The sequence below is a fragment of the Taurulus bubalis genome, assembly GCF_910589615.1.
Source record: "Taurulus bubalis genome assembly, chromosome: 9".
Classification (NCBI taxonomy): domain Eukaryota; kingdom Metazoa; phylum Chordata; class Actinopteri; order Perciformes; family Cottidae; genus Taurulus; species Taurulus bubalis.
Window position 1 is genome coordinate 19757375 of NC_136597.1, and position 22328 is coordinate 19779702.

Genomic DNA, 22328 nt, shown 5'->3' on the forward strand with positions numbered 1-22328 from the left:
AGCAAAATGACTGACTTAGCTTTAGAGCAACTTTTCCCTGAAAGAGAAGAACTATATCTTTTGAAACTTGTTTACAGGTCAGCAATCCACAGGAATGAAACTGCAGGTAAGACAACACCTGCACACTCTTTGAGTGTGATGCATTATTTTAAAAGGTATGTTAGAAATGTTAAATACGAGACAAATTAACACTGGCCAAATGTATTTTCTTTGTTTCGGTAAACTCAAAGCTGGTGACTGTGTATGCCGAAGGATCATCAAGATGGAAGTGTCAAACCTCAGGGCTTCTGCTCTGACTCGTGACCAGATAAATGCCTTGGTGGCCTGTTTACCTTCACTGCAGTGTGGGCCCAGAACAGATGATGAGCTGTTTGACCAAATTTGGTGCAAGGAAAGGTTAACGGTGCGCAAATTCAGTTCCCAACTGAACATAACCCCACTCTCAGCACCAACACCTGAAGCAGAGGGGAGGAGGAAGAGGAGAAGGAGGAGGAGGAAGAGGAGGAGTAAGGGGAGGACACACAGCAACCAGTTACTGATGGTGAATCCAGTCCACCCGGAAAAGATTGACATACAGACCCTGGCCAACACCCAGAATCTCTTCAACACCATGGAGTTTAATGGGAGGACGTTTGTGAGAGTCACCTCCTCTGTTCACTCACCTGATGGACAACAGAGTCCGAGCACATGGAGAGTGTCTGACTACAATCTGGATGGTTACAAGATCCTGTCTGTGATCTGCACCATGACCATGGACGTGAAAATATCCGGCAGCAAAGAGACACGACAGGAAGAGCAGGAAGGGAGCAGGGCGGCCACCTGAACAAAGAAACAGAGGAGCCAGAACATGATATTATTTATTATTAATAAACCTGTATTAAGTGATTGCTTTTGGCCTTTTTGGGTCCGCAGAAACAAGCACGACATTGACATGTAAAGTAAATGGTGAACACATGAGCACAATCGATGAAGTGTCACTTATACATCCAGCAGACACGTAGCAACATGAGCATTACTTCGGAGTTGTGCTTTTATCCATCTGATGAATGTAATTCATATATTTTCTCTCCTTGTAGTTTTGTGTCAGTCTTCGCCAAATCTTGAGGGAAAACAGGTCTGGTTCTTTAGCAGCTAAATGCTTCACTCAGCAGCTAGCGCTTAGTTGATCACTTTGTAGTTGGGTACAAACAGGTTGTTTTTTATCAGAGCTCTTGAGAGTGAAATTTAAATTAAATTTGAGCAGGTAAAACCAAAACAATGACTTACTACTTCATCTGGGGACCATGAATATCTGACACAATGCGAACAATATGGATATATTTGTTAAACCAGAGCAGCTTTAAGTTAACTTTGCCTATCAATTTACAATTAATCAATCCATGAATGCTGTGAAATAAGAAAAAACAGCAGCTGTGCTTTAATTCATAATAACCAACAAATACTGTTTCACAACAAGTCTGGAAAACAGAGCTCACAAAGGACCATTTTTTCCATTTTTGCATTTCATTGCAGTAAATATTTGTACCTCATTTGATAGTAAAAACTGATCAAACACGGACACATGCAGAGTAGTACTATTTTCAAAAGGCATTTTTGTGCACTCAAACGCAACCACACAATGTTTTCCACCACACTCCGCTCCATGATCACAAACAGCCACAGATAAACACTGCTGAGTTTGACCGCTGCTTCCTCTGAGTCTAATGAGGGAGGTCTGGTCTGTTCAGCAGACCACAGCTTCACATCCTTTTTCCCCTGTTTTTTCTTGTACAGCGAGTGGATGAGGATGTAAGCTGCAAGAGTAAAATAAACACTTTTACTTCTATCCAACCTGTTTGTGGAAATCCTTTGTGACAATATTGGGAATGAGTAGTATAGACTAAAAATAAAAAGGTAAAACGACTGGTTTTCGTGCACCTTTCACCTCCAAAATGTCCATATTTTAGGAACTAACAGACCTTGTTTTTAGTTTGATCATTCAATATTCAATTTATTCAGGAAGTGTCCATGTCTGTAGCACTTTATCAACCTACATAAACAGCATGACATCTTTTTATTTAACCTCTTGCATGTAAATTGTCCAAATCTGAGTTTTTACCCAACATTTCTCACAGGATGTCTGCACTCACACATCCATGCAAACGCTTACTTCCTCTTCATATAGACCAGGACATGGTGCACCTAAAATTAGATGAGACAACCACTCACATGCCAACAGACACGCAAGTCCTCGATTTAACTGCACTGTGGTTTTCATGAAATTAGGAACAAAGACACAAGAATGGATAATACAATTAATGTTTAAATAACCTTTGATGGACTTGTTCTTTAAATATTTTCATTTAATGTTATACTTCTATTATATATTTCAGTGGCAAATATTGTGGCTTACAACATACATTGGTAAAATAAGATTTAAATATATTGTAGCATACCTAAAAGCCTTTATTACAACACAAATGCAGGAGCGCTGTCTTCAAAAGACTAACAAGAGCATAAATAAAAACAGTCAGAGAGCAGGAGGTTGTCTTTTATTGAACAAGCACTTTTATGTAATAGGCTGTTCTGTTCTCAAACATGACATCAACTGACAAGGGACGGGTTTAGATCATTGTGATACACAACTTTAAATACACAGCGGGAAACTACTATAAAATAGGCAACATGCAGGGAAGGCAAAAAAACAGCACCTGAGACTGACACTCAATCAGTTGCAGCTTGCTTAAAAACCCTAAACGCCATGTGCTATGCATAGCTCAGGTATACAAAAAGGACCAGCAAATGTGGGGCATCTGTTATAAAAACAACATTAAAACCCTAAAGCAGCAGCTGAAATCGCATGCCGACGGCCATGTGCAAAAGGCTCCCAGTTATGTCGGCGGGACACTCGTCATCAAGATTGTCACCTGTTCAGAACCAAAGAACACAACCGCTGCCCTCATTTGTCACGTGTCTTAATACCAGCGTTCACCACAAACCAGGAAGTAGTAGGACCCCAGACATCAAGAGCTGCCTGTGACTATGCCTGCGTTTATATGTCCTGTTATGTGTGTTATCATTGGTAACACCTTCCCTACTCATCATTCTCTGGTGCTTACAATATAAATAAGGTACAATTAGACTACAAAAAAATTACACATTGTACTGCTAGCATGTTATTGCATGAATATTAATTCACCAATAATACTCACAAGGGAACAATCTGCATAATGAGTACTTTTAAGGTTTTATTTTATTTTAAGGTACTTCAGGTAATTGTTGCCAATACTTTTCTACTAAGTTACATTTTGAATGCCAGACTTTTGCTTGTAAAGGAATATTTTGTACATTGTGGAATTGCTGCATTCACATACAGAATGCTTCTTCTGCACAGTACATTCCCCAGTGTAAAATAAGCAGTGTCAAAGTATATGGACTCTTTCAGAGTTATTTTAACTACGACACGGTTAATTACTACCAATTTATCGCCCAGTGTTGGTGAAAATATTCAGTCAAAATTTTCAGTGTTAAATATACAGTCTCAAAGCACATTAAGTTATTACAACAACAGCAACAGTAAGACGCCCCCCAGTGTTGATGTAATTGTTCACTGTTACAAGACGTAGTGTACTGAAAGTACTCTTGTAAGCTCTGCCCTGCCTCATTTTGCACTTATAATGCAAAGAGACTAATTAGAATAACTTTATGTAGTTAATATAACTTCATATTGAGATCATAGTGTACATTTTAAGTAACACTTATCAATGTGTACTGTAAACATATTAACGCTTACTAGAGATGATATAACTCTGAAAATATTACACTGAGTTCAGTGTAACTTGATCACTCTGTAGATAAGGACTATATGTTCACTGACTTTGTGTTGAAATAGACTCCTTAAGGGTTACATTAAAACATTTTACTGTGTAGCACTCATTGAGATACAATCTTGTCCTGCTGCCAACCAAGACTCTTATTTACAAGCTAAATGGAAGTCACTGAACTCAACAACAAGCTGTTTGAAGAATGGTGAATAAGTGACTAAACAGGGAATATCTTAAGTCAATAACAGATGAGGAAGCAGCCTGAAGTTGAGGTCGAGGGACCTTTATGGGACATTGTTGTTATCAGTGTCCTGTCTGATGTTGAGCTCCACCAGTGATTCAAAGTAAGGATTAAAGACAAAATGACTCATACCTGCAGCAAAGGGTAAACGTAAGAGTAAGAGGAGTCGGGATGGCAATCACTCAAAGAAATAGACAGCAAAATTATTTTTAAAAGTTTTTTTTTGCCATGCATTTTGATTTTTTTGAGTATTCTTGTTTTTTCATTGTGATCTCACTATATTGTTAACATTTGATTAGATATAATGTGTAATATGGAGAAAGTTATTGATAGTAATTTTCATTCATGTTTTCCTTACATTCAACCTAATATATGTGTATTATGAATAGGAATAATTAAAACAGCTGCCGATTGATGATATACATTAGAAAATAATTTAATAAAGACAATTCACTGCCAAATATATAAGTCTAGATAGTAAAGATGCAAGCTTTGTTTCCCTGATAAATGCAAAAAGGAAAGTCTCACCACTCCTTCTGCAGTCATCTGAGACTTCTGGAGATTTCTTAAATTTAGGAGGAATTTTAAGTTTTATTTATTCGTATAAGTGTATATTTAGCCTAATCTTTGACATAAATACAAGCCCAGACCTTTACCTGAGTTTGTACAAGTTGCCTTATATTTACCAGGTAAGCACTAATAAACATAATGGGAAAAAGCTCAGACCATTTTTGTGTTTGAGGTTATATCAATGCAGGACATGGCTTCTCCAATGTCTCTGGATCCTTTCTGGGTGGATTCCAGCTGTCTGTTATCATTTTAGGAGCTTTTGCACTCTGTCTTCCTGCAGCATGGAAAAGCCAGTCTATGTCTCCATCCGGTGGCTGAATTGTAATACTGCACTCATTCTTGAACGTTAATGTATTTTAATACATGTATGGTTTTCTGTGAATGGGAACATGTATTCAGGTCTAATTGATTGATTCAGAACGAAGTAAAATAAAACAGTTGTATTAAGATGGAATTAATACTTAGTTACATGTCAATTATATTAAATTAGCCTGACAGCAAATGGCATACCCAAATTACCAATTTGAAAATTCCACTTTAACGTGTCTGAACTTAAGAGATGTAATATTTAGTTTGGGCATGTCATTCTTGAGCAGCGGCCTGAGCCAGAGGCTGGTGGGTCATTACAATCACTTTTTGTTTGTTTAAACTGAAGAAAGGAACTTTAACTTGCTCACACCTCCAGGCTGAGCGAGCTCTTATCTCATCTAAGCGTCTCTGGCCGATAACGAGAAACCAAAGATAATTTTCTCAGAAGACCTGAACTCGTGTTCAAGATCTTCTCATGAAAATTCCCAGAGTGAGTCCTAACCACTGAAGTACCCTCAAGCGAGGCACATTCCTAAAACTTCCTATAGTGATTGGTGAGTAAACTAAGAATGTGTTTACAGATGTGGTGGAGTTTTTCTTGAAATTAATACACGTTCCATCATTTCATGCATAACATTGTTATGTTGTTTTTTGTATGGTATTATTGTATGTATATGTATTATTATATATAGTTTTGGCTTGACATATAAAGTACATTTCACATTTTTTTTTATATGACTTAAAAGGCGTATTACAGTGGTTTCTTGTAACCACAATAATCTTGAAAAAAGTTCCACAACTTCTGTGAATGGTGGAAAATAAAGTGAAGGTTCAGTCCTTTGTCTTAATTATGAAATGAGGATGTACCCTATCAAAGAAATTAGGCACTTTAACTCAAACTACATCTACCCGAGGCCAGCAACCACCGACAAATATTTTCTCAAAATATAAAAGCCATTATGTGATCCCACAACAAAGTTTATTGATTTGTTTTGCATGCACCAGAACAAAAACTTCTGAAAAAAATGTATATACAGAATCAATAACCTCAGGCATGTACAGGTCTTTGTTACTTCACATTCTGCTCCTTAAATAGTTCGTTCATGCATCTGCAATCTGTTAATTAGCTTTCACAACTTCAAGGCGCACACACACACACACACACACACACACACACACACACAGACACACACACAAACACACGCGCATATTAATTTTCCAGGATTTCATTCAGTATATATCTCAAACACCTCACTAAAATTAAAAAGATAAACTTGCTCCTTTTCTGTGCTCCCGCTCGTTTACAAAGACGAGCAGACAAAATGAATGAATCCGTCTGCTATTGTTGTGGCACATTTGGTTTTAATATGATCCCGAGAACCAGAGAGGTTGAAAACATGACATTACCAGTGCCAGACCAGATTACTACACTGGCTCTGTGGCACTTTTTCCAGTTGTATGTAAAGGCTGGAGTCGATTCTCCTATGACTCATTCGTTTGTTGCATTCTGTCGGTCAACTTTTCCTTGATGCAGCAGAAAAGCTTCTAGATGTTTCCATCCTCATCAAGTGGTCCACATTAACCTCCAGGGCTCAATTTATTCTGCAACACAAAGGGGAGAAACGGGTCAAAACAACAGGCAATAAATCAATGTTAGTGACGGGCCGTGAAGAAGCGGTGGATGTGTGCACATAGGGAGTTGCACCTTCTTGGCGTTGTTGACACACTGCATGTAGGCCGAGGCGATGCTCGAGCACGACAGAGTCTTTCCTGTGTTCTCCTTGTAGCATTTCAGAATCTGCCTCTGCAGGTCACCGCACACCGGCTGGATGTCAAAACGCCTGCGAGACACACGCAAATATCGAGGTGATCATTAGTCATTGATAATTGGTAGTTAATAAAGTTATATTTCTCGCAGGTATCCAAGGACTGTGGTTACACCGGCCGCCAACACCCACTGCTCAGTCATTCCATTATATCCAATGCTGCTGTTTATTATTAGTCATATATTTCTATTATTACTCTCTACCATATTCACGGCTGTAGTGGACTCTTCATGGACATAATTCAACAGGACTGGTGTTGTAGCGTGAAGTGAATACACACTTTTAGGTTATAGGACTCTATTACTCTGATCAACAGCGATGTGCAGCCAAAAAAGAGACGCTTGCTGACTTTGTTAATCCCAGCGCTACACTGCTCTTATTATTTTCATAAGTCCCTTTTAATATTATTATTTGTATTCGCATAGCTGTTGTGCCATTATTCTTGCGTTTCTACAAATTGGAGAGAACGGTCTGGACCTGCTGTACAAGAAAAGTGTCCTGAGATCGATTTAACAATTTACATAATTTAATTTAAAATATATGTGAAACATTCATTCTCATTATAACGATAATACTAATAACTGTGTCAGTGCACTCTACAACCTTATTAACTTTAACCTAATACACTGTACAATGTTTGCATATCTAGACTAGGTTAGTAAGAAATGTGCTTATCATTTATACATACGCAGTGACTCCAAACTTACGCAAAACGGTTGTGAGTCTCCTCTTTGCCCTTCTGGAAGCTCTCAGCAGTCACTTTGTAAAACTCAGAGCACTGTCAAAGAGGTAAAAAAAAAACCAGTAAGCATCACAGTAAAATATTAATTCTCTGAAAACAGTTGCCTGCAAAATGCTTCTTACCTTTGCCTCAAGCTTTGTGACATGTTCCTTGTAGAGAGCGTTTCGTTTCATCAACTCTTTCTCCCTCCCCTCCAGCTGATGAGCCTGTGTGAGTTTTAAATGTTTTATATCATCACGTCTCTAAAACCAGCCATATTCATGCAAATATGACATATACACGGTTGTATTTTGCAGGCCGTGATACTTTCCCCACAGTTAAAACTGACTTTCTATCTTCAGAACCGTCATTTCAGGTGCGATTAGAGCAGAATGAAAGTGAAAAAGTGAGTCATGCACGTTTAAATTCTCTCCCGTCTTACCTTCAGCTCCATCCGCTGAACCAACACAAGGAGGGCAAGAAAGAAAAAGAGGCACAATAAGAGAAAAGACTTTCACATTAATAAGAGAGATCCTAAAGATCGATTCATGTTCTTCTTGCGCTTACATAGAGCTGCACCATCAGCCTCTCGTCGTCCGTCTTCATTCGCTCCTTCATGATGGACTCGGTCAGGTTCTCCCCGAACGCCGCCTTCTCCGTCTCCAGCGTCTTCCTCACCTGCTCCTCCACCTGAGCCCGAGCAGCTGCTTGGGCCTCAGCGTGAGCCCGAGCCCTCATCTCCTCCAGCCTTCACACGGGTCACAGGTCATACGTCAGAACCGTTCTACCAACACTGATGCATCCTTCATACGTTTCATGAGCGCGAATGATCTGATTAGTTGATGGACAGAAATTTCATCGAGATTTCCTGCTTTATACTGTAAAGTGAATATCTTTTGTTCTTTTAACTTTTGATCAACATTTTTATGGGATTTGGGGAATTAAAATAAGCATTTTTCACAATTTTCAGACTTGATGATGAATCAATTAATCGATTGACAAAAGTTTTTGACTTGTGAACTCAGCCTACTGTCATTGCATTTTTATCAATTTTCACTCATACTTTATATTTCTATGTTAATAAATTGTAACATAGTTGCAACTTTCTGTGCAGTTGTTGGTTACACCCACAATTTTATTCTATACCCCCTTTTATTATGGTTTGCTCTACTTTCACTTTATACTATTTTACTACACTAATATGTATGTATTTTACTATGTTTTAGAGGAGCAACTAAATATTATTATAATAAAGATATTATAAATCAGTTAATATGCTGATTATTTCTCAAATAGTCAGTAATTGTATCCTTTTAAAAAAGGTGATAACTTTCCCAGAGTTTTTTAATTCCATGTTTGGTTGAACTACAACCACAATATATTGAATTTACTCAAATAAAATAAAAAGAATACTTTAAATCAAAAAACGTTTCAGCTTCACTATGTACTGTATATCGAGCATCTTTCTGTACGTACGTAGAAAAATGATTCCCAATTTATCTGTATTTATTTTATCTCATCAGACAAAGACGGGAACACAAACATCTTCCCACACATATAATGAGACGAGACAGAAACTCAGTGAAACTGGAATGTGTCCTTACTGTCGCTGCAGCTCCTGCCTCTTCTGGTTGATCTCCTTCTCCAGACTCATCTGCATCTCCTCTTTGATCTTCTGCCTCAACTCTTCCTCCACCACTTCAGGAGGAACAGATGAAGCTATAAGTAAACACATTACATTTATGAGATAATAAAAACATAAGAAGTTGATTTATATCAATCTATATCGTGACGATCAGCTCACCTGCTGCAGGTGGTGTTGCTGAGGCAACAACAGGGACTTTGTCCTCAACAACAAAAACAACAACAGGTACTTCATCCTCAACAACAGGGGGCAGAGACAGGGTCATGGTGGGCTCCTCAGCAGGAGGAGCTGGAGAGGGTGGAGGTGTTAACAGAGGCTCTACGAGGGGTTCGCTTACAGGTGCATCAGTGGGTATGATGGCCAGCTCCACACAGTGACAGGGTGGGGAGGGCTCTTCAAAAGTGGGCTCCGGAGGAGGAGGAGGTGCTGCCACCGGCTCCAGAGTAGGAGAGGGTGCTGCCACCGGCTCCGGAGGAGGAGGAGAGGGTGCTGCCACCGGCTCCGAAGGAGGAGGAGAGGGTGCTGCCACCGGCTCTGGAGGAGGTGGAGGAAGTGCTGCCACCGGCTCTGGAGGAGGTGAAACCAGTTCACATGGAGATGCTGCCATTTGTGCAGGAGGAGGAGGAGGAGGAGGAGGAAGAGGAAGTGCTGCCACTGGCTCCGTAGGAGGTGGACAGGGTGCTGCCACCGGCTCTGGAGGAGGTGAAACCAGTTCACATGGAGGCGGTGCATCGAAAGCTGAAACCAGGACAGGAGGCACTTCTTTTTCAACTGCAGCAGGTGGGACTGCAGGTTCAACAGGAGTCGCCTCCACTTGCGGCGGTAAAACTAGAGCTTCAACTAGAGCTGAATAAACAGGACAAGTTGGTGTTATTGGTTGAACTGGTGTAAATTCAACAGCGGGTGGAGGTGGAACCGTTTCCACTGGTATTATAACAGATTCAAGAGGTTCAATAGAGGGAGTTACAGCAGCAGGTTCAATAGTTGGAGGTGTTTCAGAAGGCAGCAGTGAAGCTAACGGTTCAGGTGGAGCTACAGCCGATTCTACAGGTGGAGGCAGGACAACGGGTTTGAAGACGTGTTCTGCTATCGCCGGAGTAGACGGGGTTTCTGGTTCTACGTGAGGTAGGATGAAGGATTCAACAGGAGGCAGGACTACTGGCTCCCGTGCAGCGGGTGGAGGAGGAGGCGATTCAAGCTCCACCGGTGCTTCTACGTGTGGAGAAGGTGTAGATGGAGGCGGCGCAGGGGCTGCTACAACAGGGATGGTTAGAATTGGAGTTTTTGGCGGGGCTTCAGGCTCCACCGTAGGAGGAAGGGAGTAGAACTTTACAGGAGGAGGAGGTTCCACTGATGGAGGTGTGGGTGGGGCTTCTTGAGAAGGAGGAGGTGGTGCAGCGGCATCTGAGACAACAGGCTCAATTAGAGGTGGAGTTGTGGGCTCTACAGGTGGAGGTGGAGACACAGAGGTAGGTGGCAGGGAGTGAAACTTTATAGGTGGAGGAGGGACGAGTTTTAAAGGAGGAGAAGGTTCCACTGACGGAGGTGTGGATGGTGCTACGAATGGAGGCGTCGGAGTCAGAAGGGGTGTCAAGTGTTCGACAGCGGGGGCGGGGACTGGAGTGGGTGTTTGTGTTTCAGGTGAGCGGAAATTAGGAGATCCATCCCGTGAGACCCGAGGAACGGCCTTTGAAGACTCTTTCATCCGATGGATCACTTTATCCGACAGCTGAAGAGAAACAAGACAAAACACTTATTAATATGGCCTTGATCTCTTCTCATTCTTATGTCTTTCTTTCCCTTCTTCTGTGCTCAGCAGCCTCTGAGCCTAAGTTATTTCATTTAGTAGGTTTTGGAAATCTTGTTTTGGCAGCTTTGTTTCTGTCCAGTTTCTATATTTGTATTTTAAAGTTAGGAGGAGGAGCGTCAGAACAGCTACTGTGTGGAGCTTGTGGGGAAAACAACAGTTTTGAAAAAACATGGATTATTATTTTTTGGCAGTATCACATATTTTGATTTTATGAACTCACATTCTTGTTATTTAATAGGAAAGCACAACCCATGTTTACTTGATCCAGAAAAGTTAAAGAGTTTTCTGGATGTGCTTGAGGTCACCAACAGTGGTCAATAAACAAAATGTCAAAGATTGATGAAAATAACAGGATTGTTCAGAGTTCATTCACAGACGTAAAGCTCCTTTAATTATTATTTGTCAGGTTAAGAATTTAAAAAACAATATGAATTAATAATATTTGCAGTTATATTCATAATATAACTGATCAGTTATATTCATATATTATACGTTATATTCATGTTCAGTTTTTTTCCCTTTTTTTTCTGGTCCATGTGACAACAGAGTATGTCCTTTCTTTATTTAACACCAACAGCAGCGCAGTCTGTGACGTAGGAGAGACCCTGACTTTGTGTTGTGACAACAAATATGAGGGCGAGATCAATACTTATTGATTACATATCACAGAATTATAGATTTTCCACGATTACAGATGCAGAAGAAAAACAAAACACTCGTGCAGCGAGTGTTTTGAAACCGTCTGCAATAAACGTTGCACTTTCTCCCACTTCACGTCCATGCATTCTCCCTGAGCTTTCACTCACCCGAATGCCCTTCACAAAAGTCACTCCTCCGCCTTCACCATCCTCACGAGAGAGGTGACTCGGGCTGTTTCCCCCCATCCGCACACTATCAGGAGCGGCTGCTGACTGGGAATATGTAATCCACCACGTTTATCTGCGCTCAGAGAAATAAACTCAATGCCCAGCTGCAGCGACCTGCCCTTCCCACTCGGAGAGCCAACAACAGCTGCTGCTATTGGATGCGTCTGAACAAGTTCTCTCGGGATTGGTCGACTCAGTTTAAGGCCGATGAAACGTAAAGGAACATTGTGTCCCAGCGTGCAACATTTATACAACTAAATACAAAAATCCATTGTGGTGGAAGAAGTACTCAGATATTTTACTGAAGTAAAAGTAGCAACACAACCTTGTAGAAATACTCAAGTAAAAAGTCCTGGATTCAAAATGTTACCTAAAGCACAACAGTATTAGAATCCAAATATAGTGCAATATCTTTTGAGTACAAAAACAACAAAAAACACTCATTATGCATATTGGCCCATTTCATAATCATAATATATATTATTGTATCACAATTATAAACTTTGCAGCTAGTAAAGGTGGTAAAGGTTATTTACTGCTGGGTTGCTTAACTTATAATAATACATAATAATGTATTAGTTAATTATAATTTGTAAAAGATACAATATTTGCCTCATAAATGGAGTAGAATAGAAGTATAAAGGAGCATAAAATATAAATACTATGTACAGTACGTGAGTGAATGTACTTACCGGTAGTTACTTTTGTTTTGACCAACTTCTTTTTCAACAAGCGATTATTGTTAAGCTTCATTATTTGATCATGGAGCTACAAAGACTCTATAATCTATATTTATAGTCAGGTTGTCATTTTAATTTCAGCGGGCAGGGAAAAGTAGTATTGAACTGTACAATGTGATGTTTTTCACTGACAAATAATGATCCGATACACCTGAGACAGTTTGACACATAAGAAAAGAAATACAGCAATGACATATTCTCCATAAATTATCCATCTGTATATTCATGTTTCAAAATAATCCTGATTCAGCTCCTTAAACATGTATACAGTAATACAATAGTATTTTGTCTCATCATCTTCACATTAGTGTTCACTGTAATCCTGATGAACATTAGCATCAATGCTAATATTGAGGAAATTAGCCGTCACTTTTAGAAAATAAATATAAATATTTTGCATCTGTGAAGGCTAAATGAGGTACTAAAGTGAAAGAAGAGGGTTGGTGATATTCTATATTCTCTATATTTTACATTTCTAAATAATTATAGTTTTCTAGCCAACGCCTGGTATAACTTGTTCCTCTGTGCTGTAGAGCTTCATTGACTTACAAAAACTCAAGACATGTTCCCTCATTATAATAAACTTGGGCACTGCTGTTTATTTTTAGTCAATTATAAACACCATCCTGCTGCTGGATACACTCATTAGTGCACTGATTGTGTATTCATCCGCAGCTGAAAATAGTCCCAAACAAATGCACTATTTATTCCTGTTTGAGTAACGTTTGCTAGAAACTACAGCTACAACTGTTTTATTCAATTATTTAACCTTTAAAAAAAATGACAAGACAAGTTTTTAGAGCTGCATTTTTGGGCTTCTTTGAGGCACTACAGTAAGGTTGCAACTAACAATTATTTTCATAATCGATTGATCTCATTTGGTTTAAGGAAGATCAGAAACAACAATTCAAAGCCCCAAAACATTACATTTACTTTAAAAGGTGCTAAATTAAAAATTCAGAGTATTGCAGTATTTCAGAGTAAATTCGCCCTTTCAGGTATTTATATAATTATAATTCATTTGGAGTGGTGGTAATACCCACCTGATGAATGTAAGTTGAATATTCAGGGTCTGTGTTTGGTCTCAACCAACTCTGGAGGGAAATATTTGGCTCTTTAGCTGCTAAATGTTCCACTATGTTGACCAGCTAGCTGACTGTCTGTCTGCTGTCTTAAATACAAACTAACGCAAAGAAAATATAGGAGGTCACCATCCTCATCTTGCAAACTGTGTGTTGAAGAGGGATTTACCACGGCTTCAACTGAATGACATAACTGTATAAAATCACTGCAGGATAGTCGAACAATAACAATCTCTAAGTCCAACAAAGAGGCTATTTTCCATTCGACCACCGGTCCTTTCCTCTTCCTCCTCTTCCTCTTCAATCTGCCTTCTTCTCCTTGACATCAGGTCCACGCAGAGCCGCCCGCACGCTGCTCCACACCTCCGTGTACAGCAGAGTTCCCAAGAAGACCACCCCTGTGCCCACCCAGTGCCACTCCGTGAAGGGGTTTTGGAAGTACAAGATGGAGAAGATGAGGCTGAGGAACTTTCTCAGGGTCACCACCAGCGTGACGGTCAGCGAGGCACACTCTGTGGTCAGGATGAAAACACTGCGAATGCACACGTACCTGGGAAAAAAGGGTTAAAGTCTGGAACAAGAGTGTGAGAAAATAAAAAACAAAAACCCGCAATTTAAACTAAAGTGTAATTCCTCGACAGGCAGCGATATCGATAGCTATCACACACACACACACACACACAGATGTTGATTCCTAAACATAGAACATAAATAACAACATTGTTGTATTGTATATATAAAAAGTGCAGATGTGAGTTGCAGTTAAGAATCTGACAAATTCAAAACCAACTTTCTATGCTCGACCTTTAAGACAAACAAACAAATCGAAAAAAGTATAGAAGATCGATCGCAGTCCTAACTTTTTGACTCCTTACTGTAAACTGAAGTGGTGCGTTTACTTGCAACCGTTCGCCACATGTTGGTGTCTACTTCACCAGTCGAGAGCAGTGGTAGAAATTTGTTCTTTCTATCATCTCGTTGAGGTTTGGCACCAACGTAATACGGTAATATTTGCACAGAAGATAAATAAATATAAGCCAGTGACATTAACTTTTTTTTCTTTTTACAGGATACTGTGTGATGACGTTGATCAGCAGGTAGAGCCACATTAACGGCACAGTGAGTCCAACCACAGGAACAACTGTAGGAGCTGAGAGAGAGAGAGAGAGAGAAATATTTATTTACATCTGTAAGAGACAAAACGTTGGCTCCACTGAATGAATCGATGGCACTCACTGCTCTGACTGAAGTGGACGCAGTGGTTGTAGATGTCCGTGGAGAGGAGCAGGAAGCCTGGCAGAGGCAGGAAGTGCTAAACAGAGACAGGAACAAGATCAATAGCTGTGGAAGTGATCATTTATGCCCATGGGGGAATATTTCTCATCGCTCAAATAGAGCTTGATGTTGACTATGCATGCTGCGTGCTGCATGTCGGAGCAGAGAGAATGCTCACGTTGTAGAAGAGCGCTTCCTTGGAGTGTTTTCCGTACTGCTTGTACAGCGTCTCCTGAAAGATGCCCATCCTCGCAGACATCAGCAGAGCGAAGGTCAGCATGGCAATACCTGAACGGACAGAAATCAACAACAAATCAATGTACTTGTATGACATCATGTTGCAGGTTGGTAGTTATTTATCAAGCAAAAGCTACATCTTCTTTAGCTCAGCCGCTTTTCTCTCTTTTATGTGGTTGTAAATTACGCAAATTCGTCACTCTGGAAAGTTACGATGGAAGTTTTTACTATTTTATGACATTTTATTGACTTAATGCTTCACAGATTAATTAACCAAATGCTAAATTGTTAATGAAAATGACTCCTTAGTTTCAGCCGTAGTCCATACATCATGATTGGCACCTGATAACTCACCTATAAGCCAGCGCATGAAGGCATAAAAGGTTTGCTCTTCTGACCCCTCATTGGCCACATTCTGCAGAAACAAAATGACAAAATGTATTTTTATTTTTTCTTATGTACAGGTCAACGTTGCCTATTTATAAACACATTTAATCGTGGATTGAAAACCAGAGGCTAAAGACAGTCACAATGAAAATTGTTATATTGCATTATACTGCAACTCTGCAGAGGACTCACCACTTGTCTGGCAGACATGATGGTGCAGATGAAGATGCCAGCTGAAACTAAAGCTATAGACAGATATTTACTGGCTGAATACCTGCAGGGGATGAAGAAAATTAGACACAATCAACCTTGAATCTTTTAAGGCTGCAGACTTCACTTCATCTAGACAAGCTCTGCAGTATTATTATTCTCTGAGGAAGCAGGCAAACCTTTTCTTCAGGATGATTATTCCCAGAATCATGTTCGCGATTAGTGATCCCTACAAAGAAACAAGGCATGGATCACACCGAGGTGGAGGTGACGGGCGAAAACAGGGAAAATTTTAAACTGAAGGTGAAAAGCAGAAAAACAACAGTTCTTACCGATCTGAAGATCATGTGTAGTGGCATGGCGATGTTGAAGTTGAGGGCGTAGTTGTTGATCACACTGATTGTGAAGAACATGGTCACCATGATCACATAGTTTCTGGAAGAAAAAGAGACATAACAGGTTTGTTTTAGCATCAGTTCTACACATTGTTATGCCGCAGAAAGTTTAAACTCCTTCAACAAATGTTTACCTGATAGGGATCGCTGGTTTCTTCCTCCCAAAGTTAGTTTCGAAGATCAAACCTTCTAATGCGATGAATAAAAATTGAGCGAAGGTGACGATGTTGCCGCATCCTGGAAACTGTCTGCAGGACAAAAAAACGAAAAGATCCAGATTTAATAGATTTTCAAATGATGAAGTTGCAAAACACAGACTACTTTAAAAAGGAAGAGGCAATACATTTACGTTGGATAATTATAAGCGTGTATTATAAGTTGTTGATAGGGTTGTGTTGTTATTGAGCTGCTTTTGTTTTTCTCTATTTAACATTTTTCTTTTGGACTTTTGCATCCACAATAGTTAGTATTGATATATTTGGACACCCAGGACGATAAGAAGCTAATGAGGAAAGAGGGACCAAGTGTACAAGACAAAACATACATTACAACCATGTGAGTTGATTACAGGCTCGACAAAAAAACAAACTGTTTTTCACTTTCACACTTTGCCTGAGGAAAATCTTTAAGAGTGAATCTACAAATAAACTGTATAATTGCCCCCCAACAGCATGCATAACTCCTTCGTTGCTGCAGAAGTTAACGAGGATCCCATAAAATAAACACATACAAATAACAAGTTCCCTCATTTGTACTTTTTACTTCATATTACAAACTTGAATGTATGCATTTTACTTTACTATATGGCCTAAACATACAGTAATACAGTATTGCATATTTATACAAATATTATACATATACACAAAACATCTTAGCAACAAAAAAAAACCTTTGGTATGACTGAAGTTGTCTCTTATCTTATTTTAAAATAGCACCAGTGTGGCAGTCAGTTCAGAGTATTTCCTAAACTCCTACTACTTCTACCCAAGTAGTTTGTACTTGTAGTTGACTGACCTTACGAGCAGCTCCAGAGACACCACATTGCTACAGCAACCGACAAAAACCAGAGCAATAGCAAAACCAGTCCCCATGTTGGTTCACTCGGTGGGAAACGTGTCACTTGATAAAGCAGATATCCAATCGGTGCATATTTGCAAAAACGCAGAGTCTTTTGTATTAACGCAGATCTTCTGCTTCGACACAAACTCTTGTTTCAGCTGAAAACGTCTGAATCTGAGATTGAAACACTTCCGCGTTGCGTGGGCTCATGGGAGTTGTAGTTCCTTTCTGACGTCGGTGAGGGAAATGGCACGCAGTGTTCTTGATATTATCAGTATTTAAGGCAACATTAGTAAATAAATACATACATTGTCTGGCCAACAATAGTGCATGCACATATTGGTGAATTATGTGGAGAATGACGAACAGAAAGCGTAAATGAATGCGTTAACGGCGTAATCACTGCGCAGTTGTGATGCACAGAAACGTTCAAACGTGCACGCGCAGACCAGTACTGCTTCACAAAATGTGAAGAGCGCTCGCTCTGCTTGAATCTCTGGGTACCAGAAACCAAACCGACCAACAGATAACTCTTCGCTGCTTTCCATAGACCACAGTATTATTATTAAGGGATGTTACTGTCAAAAATAAATACTGCATTCATTCATACTTTAAATTAAAAAAAGCACTAAAGTGGACATAAGCACCAGAAGCCTGTTTTAAAAAACAAGTTAAGTTTTAAACTAAATCAGTCAAAGACTTGAGAGGTGTACATTTTTTTCCAGACACACTGTTTATTGTATATTTTAATGACATATGCTCAATTATAGATCCATCTGTGACCCTGAATGGTCATAGTATATGTTGTTATTTTGTGCAATCTTACATATCACAATGTTTTTAAAAGCATATCTATTTACCTATGACTGTTGACAACTTTAAGATTTGGCTAGGATCCCAGACCTAAAGTTAGTGTGTAGAATGTTGATTGTAGTAAATGAAAAGATCCAGTTCTCACAAAATGACCATGGTCCCAACTCATAACTGAATGCATAAACCCGTGCTGTGACTTCACTGTTGGAGATGTAGCCGACTGCATGTATTTAGAAAACACAACAGAAAATCTGTCATTATGACCAGTGATGGAATTGATTAGATCTTTGAGTAAGTAAAAGTTGCATTAAAAAAACAGAGCATTGTACTGCACATCAACATACATGCAGCATTTGTTATGTTGTAGCTGATTATGAGGAAGATATACGGGTCAGGTAGCTCATTCTATAATAATGCATTATATTTTTTCAGCTGATATGTTTTGCAGTTACTGTAAACCAGTAAAGCAAAAATCAACTGTAGTTGTCAGATACAAATAATGCAGGAAAACTGCAGAATCAGGTTGAATATGTCTTGTCTTTTGGGGGATATCAATAAACATAGTAAGAAAGTAAGACTGAAAAGTTACAGTTACAATTCTGTGCAAAAAGAATGTGCAAAAGTTTACGCCAAAATGTATAAAGAATAGAATATGTAGAGTACAGAATGAAAGTACCACAGAAAAACATAGTACGAATGTAATGTAAAAGTAGCATACATTTAAAGTACGTTAAAGTTAAGCTGACAACGTTCAGGTCGTTTGTAGGACGTGACGAGCAGAAACACAATCAGCATGCTGCGCCGACAACTGCAGCATAGACGATCTTTGGCACGTGCGTGTCTCCGCGCGACGTGGCGCAACACACCGCTCGCGTCGCCTCTACCGCTGCTACTGTTGTACCACTTAGCCCTAACGGCGTAAAGCAGCAGGTTTGAGCCGCTACGAGCTCTGCGTTGTTTGATTATTATTATTAATAAAGCATTATCTCCTGCTGCCGCCAAAATGATTTCTCTCACGGATTCTCAAAGTAAGATCGGTTGATGTTTTTCCGTGTCTTTTGTCGCTGTTTCTGAGTTAAAACCCGGTTAGTTAGCTGAACATATGAGGTTAGCAGCTCAAACACCATTGGCTGAGATTGTAGTTACGTCATGTAGCCGTACGTCACTGAGAAGTGTTTTAAAATGAGAAATAACTCATTCATTTTCTTCAAATATACTTCCTTTTATATGCATTCATATTATCAACTAGTGTGTTATAATGTATGTATTAAAACTGACGCCATTAACATATTAGTTACTTTAAATTACCTCCATCACTAGTTTCAACATTGTTCTGTATAAAATATACCCAAGAATTAAATTCCACAATGGTGCTATGATTGACCTTTTTTTTAAGCATGTATTTCCATTTATTGATCAATTACCCTGTTGTTTCAGCACAAAACACCAAATTAGGAGTTTGTATACGGATAAAATGATCTATCACAGTGTATGTGATTGGATATATTGAAAATTGCCATCTTTCCTGATGTCTATATAGTAAAATATACTTACTTATCTATACTTAGATACAAAGATATTTAAACAATCCAATATTGCTCTTGAATAGAGACCAATGCACTCCTCATGAATACTGGACTCCATATATTCATTCACAAGTTCTCTCTAAAACAAAATTGTGTGTTTGCGTAACTCCAGTTTGCCTTTTTCGATTTTTTATCTTCCTTTCTTATTTGTTTGCACCCTGTTAATTTCTGCAGCTGCTGTTTCCCCGCCCACTCCAGATATTAAAGTACAATGTCACCAACAGTTTCTTTCATGTGACCACACGGCCGTTATAAAAACTGTTTTGTTCCTCACAGAAATTGGCATGGGGCTGACTGGGTTCGGTGTGTTTTTCCTCTTCTTTGGGATGGTGCTGTTTTTTGATAAAGCTCTCCTCGCCATTGGAAATGTGAGTTGACCAATGATGCTATTACCCCTCTGACCGACGGTCAAACATCTCCCTCACCTCTCACCTGCCGTCCTCCCGTGTGTCTTTGTTGTGCAGATCCTGTTCGTTTCCGGCCTGTCCTTCGTCATCGGCCTGGAGCGAACGTTCAGGTTCTTCTTCCAGAGACACAAAGTGAAAGCCACCGGCTTCTTCCTCGGGGGAGTGTTGGTGGTTCTCATCGGCTGGCCGATCATTGGAGTCGTTCTGGAGATCTACGGTTTCTTCCTCTTATTCAGGTCGGCTCAAACGGAAAGAAAACAAAATCTCATTGCCGTTGTTGACCTGAATCAAAGTGATTCAATGACCTGACCTCGTTCTCTCTCTCTCTCTCGGTAACAGGGGCTTCTTCCCCGTGGCGGTGGGCTTCATCAGACGAGTACCTGTGCTCGGGTCTTTGCTCAGTTTACCAGGGATCAGTACAGTGAGTGTCACATCGAGCAATGAATCGCTGAATGAACGCAGACTTTAAACAGCTGATTTGTCACACAGAATTTGTTTTCACCTTTGTCTCGGTTGTTATTTTATGTGTTCATTTGTATCAAAAGCTGCAACAACACACAATATTTGATAGTTAGATCCTGAAAAACACTGTGTTTTCAAGCTATCAGGCCGCCAAAACAAAAAGTTATAGAAATGAATTTAGTATTTTACTTTTAGGTTCACTTTTTTAGGCCTTTATTTTCTTTATTACGAATTTTTTGGTCGAGGCAGTGGATCCATATAGCGTTTTGTATTCGACAAACTCAAAAGATGTTGAGTATAATATGATAGTAATATCATATATTACCAACAAAAAACATCAAATCCTCACATTTTAAAAGCTGTAATCTGATAGTTTTGTTTAGTTGCTTGAAAAATGACCAAAACGATTAATCGATTATCAAAAATAGTTGTAGATTGTCTTTTTGTACTGATTTCCAACTTGTCCATGAATGAACTAGCATGAGCTAAACTTATGTCACGACAAAGATGTCCCATCAAAGCCGACTCTCTTTCACACTGATAATAACTAAAGCTATTTTTTTTGTATATATCTTTCATCCCTGTTGTTTTCTATATTTTCTTTTGTGTTTGTAAGTAAGTTGCTGCTACTCCAACAACACATTTCCCCTTTGGGATTAATAAAGTATATATTCATTCATTCAATGTGACGGCGTGAGAACAGAGTCTCTGTTGTCCTGAACACTGAGAGTCTGTTGGTGTCCAGCATCAGTTATCAGTTCTCTTAATGTCTCATTGCGTCATCAGAGAAAACTTTCTTTTCAGTGGTTTCAAATGTTTTTCTCTCTTTTTCTCCATCTGAGCTTTTAACCTATTTAGTCTGATTCATTATAAGTTGTTTAAAAAAAAAATGCAGCTTATGAATAACACTGTTGTCTTCTTTTCTTTCAGCTGGTTGATAAAATTGGTGAGAGCAACACGATGGTATAACAGAGGACCGTTTCCGTATCAGAGGAGAGCGTCAATATTTATCGTAGTTACTAATACATACTGTATACTGTATACTTTGGTCTTTGCCACTCCAGAACTGTGAATCCAAACAAAGTGTATCTGTGGACGTTTGACTGACATCATGATGTTTTGTATCCGACAGCCAAGAGATTTTTTTTTTATTATTATTTTAAAAGCTGGAAGCAGGTCTCCCATTTTGCATCATTCCTGTCTGATATTTATGGACTGATAACTTGGGACCACTGGATGAACTCAGCGGAGAGGCGGGAGCTCTTTGCAGCGTCCTCTCCTCTGGATTGTGTGCCTGAACTTAGAGCTTTTTTTTTTTTTTTCACGAGTCTTTCAATGAATTGTTACTGGAATTTTGTACACTGAAAATAAATAGTGTTACGCTAAATGTTACTCGGGCAAAGACACCGGAACAATTGTGGAAAAGGTTTCAAATGCTTTCTATGGAGATGTTTTATTGTAACTTTTGTAAGTGCATACTTGGAATAAAGTGTCTTTTATAAGTTTGTGTTTTTTTTTGCAGCAGGGATAACAGTTGTATATGCCACCCATGAGAATGAATGACAGTTTAGACATCTAGGTTCCTGTATGAAAATGTCTTAAGTCTAACGTATTTTCCAACATAAACTCGGTCAAGTAGCTGTTTAATTAGCATCTCAGCAGTAGTCATAAATCATTAAATATGATTACAAACATGATAAAACACTTACACACGTTGTTAAATGTGCTTAAAACGGTTAATTAGCATTCATAACCAAGACACCTTGGACAGTAGGAAAGCAACAGGTGTAACTAATAACATTAACGATGGCTCGATGAGCAAGTGTCCCAGGAAAACATTGGACCCAAAATGTCTGCTGGTCATCTTCTAGCATAACTGCAAAT

General features: G+C 39.3%; 2 protein-coding genes across 2 annotated transcripts; one reads left to right on the forward strand and one right to left on the reverse strand.

The window, feature by feature from the left end:
* Positions 1-12594: 12594 nt before the first annotated feature.
* slc35b4 (solute carrier family 35 member B4) lies at positions 12595-17208 on the reverse strand (the record flags this gene model as incomplete). Its single annotated transcript, XM_079223559.1, has 10 exons — positions 12595-14163; positions 14688-14763; positions 14850-14925; positions 15067-15176; positions 15480-15540; positions 15705-15786; positions 15902-15951; positions 16055-16157; positions 16252-16361; positions 17128-17208. 10 exons carry the CDS (start codon positions 17206-17208, stop codon positions 13914-13916), a joined length of 999 nt encoding a protein of 332 aa, XP_079079685.1. The 3' UTR covers positions 12595-13913.
* Positions 17209-18992: 1784 nt separating this feature from the next.
* Positions 18993-21524, forward strand: golt1bb (golgi transport 1Bb; the record flags this gene model as incomplete). The annotated part of the gene is made up of 5 exons (XM_079223563.1): positions 18993-19017; positions 19852-19943; positions 20040-20218; positions 20322-20403; positions 21375-21524. 5 exons carry the CDS (start codon positions 18993-18995, stop codon positions 21411-21413), a joined length of 417 nt encoding a protein of 138 aa, XP_079079689.1. The 3' UTR covers positions 21414-21524.
* Between the last annotated feature and the right edge of the window lie 804 nt (positions 21525-22328).